The sequence below is a fragment of the Botrytis sinoallii genome (genome assembly GCF_014898435.1).
Source record: "Botrytis sinoallii strain Bc 23 chromosome Unknown BSIN_002, whole genome shotgun sequence".
In the NCBI taxonomy this organism is placed as follows: Eukaryota; Fungi; Ascomycota; class Leotiomycetes; order Helotiales; family Sclerotiniaceae; genus Botrytis; species Botrytis sinoallii.
The window spans coordinates 824,170-828,750 of NW_024066029.1; the positions used below are offsets into that span (position 1 = coordinate 824,170).

The window sequence follows — 4,581 nt, forward strand, 5'->3', positions numbered from 1 at the left end:
CCGTTGGTCTCTACTCCGTAGAGACGCAAGGGTATGCGTCCTTTTTGAAATTTAGCCTTCCGACCAATGACCATATTTTTCACCAACCAACAGCTCGGATTTTCAGCCAATAGATGGCCAATCCATTGGAGCGGTATCGACGCCAGATTTACAGTCATTACTGTGTAAGCACCCTTCAAAGCAACAGAAAAACGTATGATTAATCCACAAGGAGAGGGGGATATGCCCTGATTTTCTGCTCTTACCTTCTCTATTCGCTCTAGTCCGTCCAAAAAGTATTTCCCATCTAATATTTTGATTCTATTTCCAATTTTCCATCAAGTCATACATCTACTTCGTACATACGGTAAGTACCTTTGTTCCTCCCCGGCCACTACTTCCCGGTCGTTTTGCCCTGCTAATACCCCTGTGATTCTCGCTTACCGCACACCCTCCAATCCAACCCATCGACCCGGCATAATGTTCTCCCTTTCTTACTTACATCTTTACCCCTACCCTAGCATTCATATATTCTTGAGCTATTCATGTTCGATTACACCTATTCTTTGTCAGTTTGTACCCACTAGCCCCATCATATAAGTCAGCATTAGCCTCATTTCGTACCTGCCGCCCTAATCACATCCATCATTCTAAGCAGCAATGACCATGGTTCCATTTCACCTATTGATTAGATACTTGAGTAGCCAATAAGTTAATTTACATCCAATTTATATCTAATAGCCCAAGCTCCTTACCAACATTGAAACAACGAAATACAAATAATTCCTATCATGTGAATGATTTAATTCCAAATTCAGAATCATGTCCCCAATTGGGATTTCACGAGGTGCCCAATGATCTCGAGAGAATCGAAGATTATTCCAACTCCTGGTACGATGAGAGAGAAAGCTGAAAGGGGCATACATGATACAGCATCCAATTTGCAACGCAAAAACGAATACATACACCGAGAGCACTCAAAACAAGGCAAACGAAAATTCCATAATGGTTGTTCAGGTAAAGCAAATAATTTAACTCAGGTGTCAATCCAAAATGGAATTTTATTTTTCCATGTCATCTTATCTCATCTATTTGATCTGTGCAACTAACAGTCCCCAAATTTTAATTTGGCCATCCAACGATCCAGCTTCAACTCGCTTGTAAACATCCTTCCCCTTCACCATATTTTTTGGCAGTTACAAGAAACGGGAAAATAGAAATCTCTCTATGTAAGGTACCATATCACATAACTCAGCTCCGATTCATACACATAGTAAGGAAAGAGATAGAAAATAAGAAAATAAAAATTTATATCAAAAATTGAAGAGATCCGGAATTCATCATGTCTTTTCCATCCAATCCCATTAGCCCAATCCCATATTTACCCTGCCGTTTAAAAATCATCTCGTTTCCGAATCCATCGCGCATATTCCCAAATGAATGCATGACCTTGACCTTGCCTACCAAAGCCCAAGTCTTTTTTTCATCCATCAATCCATCCATCATCCTACCAAGCCTTTGTTTCCCAGTGCCGACCGACCGTTTGTATGATGTTGTATCCCGCTGACGGCGGGATTACAGAATTTGAAAAGGGTATTCGTACGCTGAAGGAAACAAAAAAAAGAATGAACAAAAGAGAAGTTTTAAATAAAACAAGATTGCTAGAGAAGAAAAACGGAAAACAAACAATCAATACAATAAGTTGATGGATAACATCGAGATCCCACTCTCAAGAAAATCCACCCAACTGTTTGTAAAAGTACATGTGATGAGTTGATATTGGAAGCGACCGAGGTTCGAATCCAAACCATCGGGATTTTGTAAATCGCAGATTGCAGAATCCAAAAAAAAGGGTGGATAATTTCCCCAAAATGACACCGAGTATGATTACACAACGCAAAGCAACACAACACAACACAACACAACACAACCAAACAGGTAGGAAAGGGAAAAAGAGAACAGTTGACCCGATGCAATGCAAGGCAGGGCAGCCAACATCGCGACTGCACTTCCCAATGGACGCGTGAACGAGCGCTGAGCATTCATCTCCCAATCTTGCATTTGAATTCGTGCGGTCGGTCGTGCATCGTACATCCGGTTGTGGAACCATCAGCGACCCCCAACCTAACAAGTGTTCTTTGGCGTATGGAGACATGTAATTCTTTGGAATTGAACCGGAAGTATCTTTTTAGTGTGATAGTATACATGCTGAATGAATAGTGCGGCGGTACAATACGATACCAAAAATGCAGGTTCGTGCTGACATCTGACATCCGCGTATGCACGTCGGTTTTTTTTTTGGAAAAATTCATTTATGATTGATGACTGATGATGACTGATGAGTTTGAACCGAAGCGCTGAGCTATCGAAAATCTAGGTGATCTTTTCGTGTTTTGCAATATTTTGTGTAAGGCTCTGATGGAAATGAAAATGAAATGAAATAATCTTTAAATTCCCTCGGAAATTTTATGCCCATGGTATCCTTCTCGCCGTGACCGTTCTCAAATATCCTCCCTTGCGCCGAACAATAATGATAGTAAAATCTACTGAGTATGCCAGATAGGCTCATGATTGTGATGTTCCGAGCTTGTCGTCATTAGATATGGAGCCCCTGATGAGGATGATGTAAGAGGGCTAACCATAGCATCATGAGGCGCATGACCGGAGCTTCCGCTGTGTGGGGGTGATGAATAGTGAGAGTTCTGAATGTAAGATGGATTCCGTCCCATCTGATCTGGATGAGGTGGAAGCACTAGCTTTAGGGTGTTTATGGCATTGTTGTCCATAACGTAGTTCTGAGGTCTGAAATCAACAGTTTCGATATCAAAGCGTTTAGAACAACCATCTTCCATATGTCTATTGCAGTTGTTAGTTTGGGGGGACAGTAAAGATATAGAGTGGGAGGGAGGCGTACCTTCTCAGTGTGTCTTTTCTTGCAAAGTATCTACTGCAATAGTCACATTTATGGTTTCGTTGCTTCATGTGAACACTCTGGTTGTGGCGTTGGAGGTCCGTCTTCCGAACAAATTTTTTGGTGCAGTTGTCCACGGTACATGGAAATGGATACTCTCGGTCTGCATCATGAGTTTCCATATGCGCCTTGTAGTTGTAACTACGACCGAAAAGCTTTCCACATCCTTTAACACGACATTGGAAGTTTGCGTCTTCCTTGGTGGTGAGCTTTCGAGGTCCCCTGGTCCTTGCTACTACGCTTGGACGTCGAAAATCTTGTGATGGTGATCCATCCTGACTTTCGGATCGTCTGTCATAAATCGGGATTTGTAGAGCCGAGAATGGTGGCAAGTCAGTGGAAGTGTATTCAACCTTTTGTCCCCATGGTGATTGGTCGTAGTACGAAGTCTCGAGCGACCCTGGATAAGTATTTGTTGCACCAACATATTGAGTGTGGCCATTGTGGGGGGAGCCTAGTGTGAAGGAATCACTATTTGGAGCATATTCTGGATGGTCTTCCATCTTTATACGTGGAGTGTAAGAAGGTATCGATCCTGCTTGAGTAAAGATCTCTGAAGGTGGAACAGAAGAAAGTGAAGAGCGATGAGAGGTATTGCTGGAGTGAAGTGGAGAAGCTGGAAGAATGGATGTTTCGGCAGTTTGGGAAGTGGTATATATATCAGAAGTGAAAGGAGCTGATACTGCCGGATTATAGGAGGCAAAGGGATCATACTCCGCGGAAAGGATGTTAGGCGTTGACCTTGATGACCTGGGCGAATCACGGTGTTGCAAAGGCGTATCTGCCCAGTGGTTGGTCATCACAGATGATGAGCCTCCTGACTCCGAGCTAGCATCCTGATTGTCCATTGCTGGTGGAGATCCTGGAATAGAGCAAGAATAGAGTCCCAAGCCTTGAATAGAATCCGTCGATCTGTATCTCGAGTCACTTTGAGCCGGTGAAGGATATTCAAAGAGTGGCTGTGAGTGGCCTGAGAATGTGAAAGGCGGCGTTGGGGAACGAGTGGATTGTGGTGTCAACTCCATAGTGTTTATAAGAATAGAGTAGATATATTAGGAGAAGTAGAGAAGTGATGGAAGGAGCAAATAGCTAATGTAACGGTTGGGGGCTAGAAGTGTGACTTGAGTAATGGCTTATAGTGCCAGGTACTGGTAGATCACGACTTGGAGAGGTGTAATAAAGATCCCTGAAGTGTGATGTGATATTTCATACAGAATCTGAGGCGATGACTGTGGAGAATGAGGACTTGGACCGTGACGAATATAAACCTGAAGGAATCGGGAGTTTGGGAGCTTTGGGAGTGATATCCAACAGGATGTGAAAGGTTGAAGATGCAATATGAAGCTACAAGAATAGCTGGAGTTCAAGTGCTAGGAAGATTGAAGGATGTAGGGTGGTAGATGAGCTGTATATTTCTTGTTCTTTCGAGGAAGAGAAAGGAAGACTACGAGCATATAAGTATTGCAAGGCAGATTTCCAAGGGTTGTCGTGCTTTTCAAATAAATATATATAAACATAGCGGCTTTCAAGGAATCCTGTAACTCACCAGCGTTGCGGCAGTCTAGGTTGGCATACGGAACTAGTTAGAAGAGGAAGCAGGGGGGTGAGCCCCATGGTCCATGGAAGTTCAA

At 43.0% G+C, this 4,581-nt stretch overlaps 1 protein-coding gene across 1 annotated transcript; it reads right to left on the reverse strand.

Moving 5' to 3' along the window:
- Window positions 1-2,522: 2,522 nt before the first annotated feature.
- EAF02_001428 (uncharacterized protein) lies at window positions 2,523-3,975 on the reverse strand (the record flags this gene model as incomplete). The annotated part of the gene is made up of 2 exons (XM_038897476.1): window positions 2,523-2,835; window positions 2,894-3,975. The coding sequence occupies 2 exons, from the start codon at window positions 3,973-3,975 to the stop codon at window positions 2,523-2,525; spliced, it is 1,395 nt and encodes a 464-aa protein (XP_038762451.1).
- Window positions 3,976-4,581: the final 606 nt, after the last annotated feature.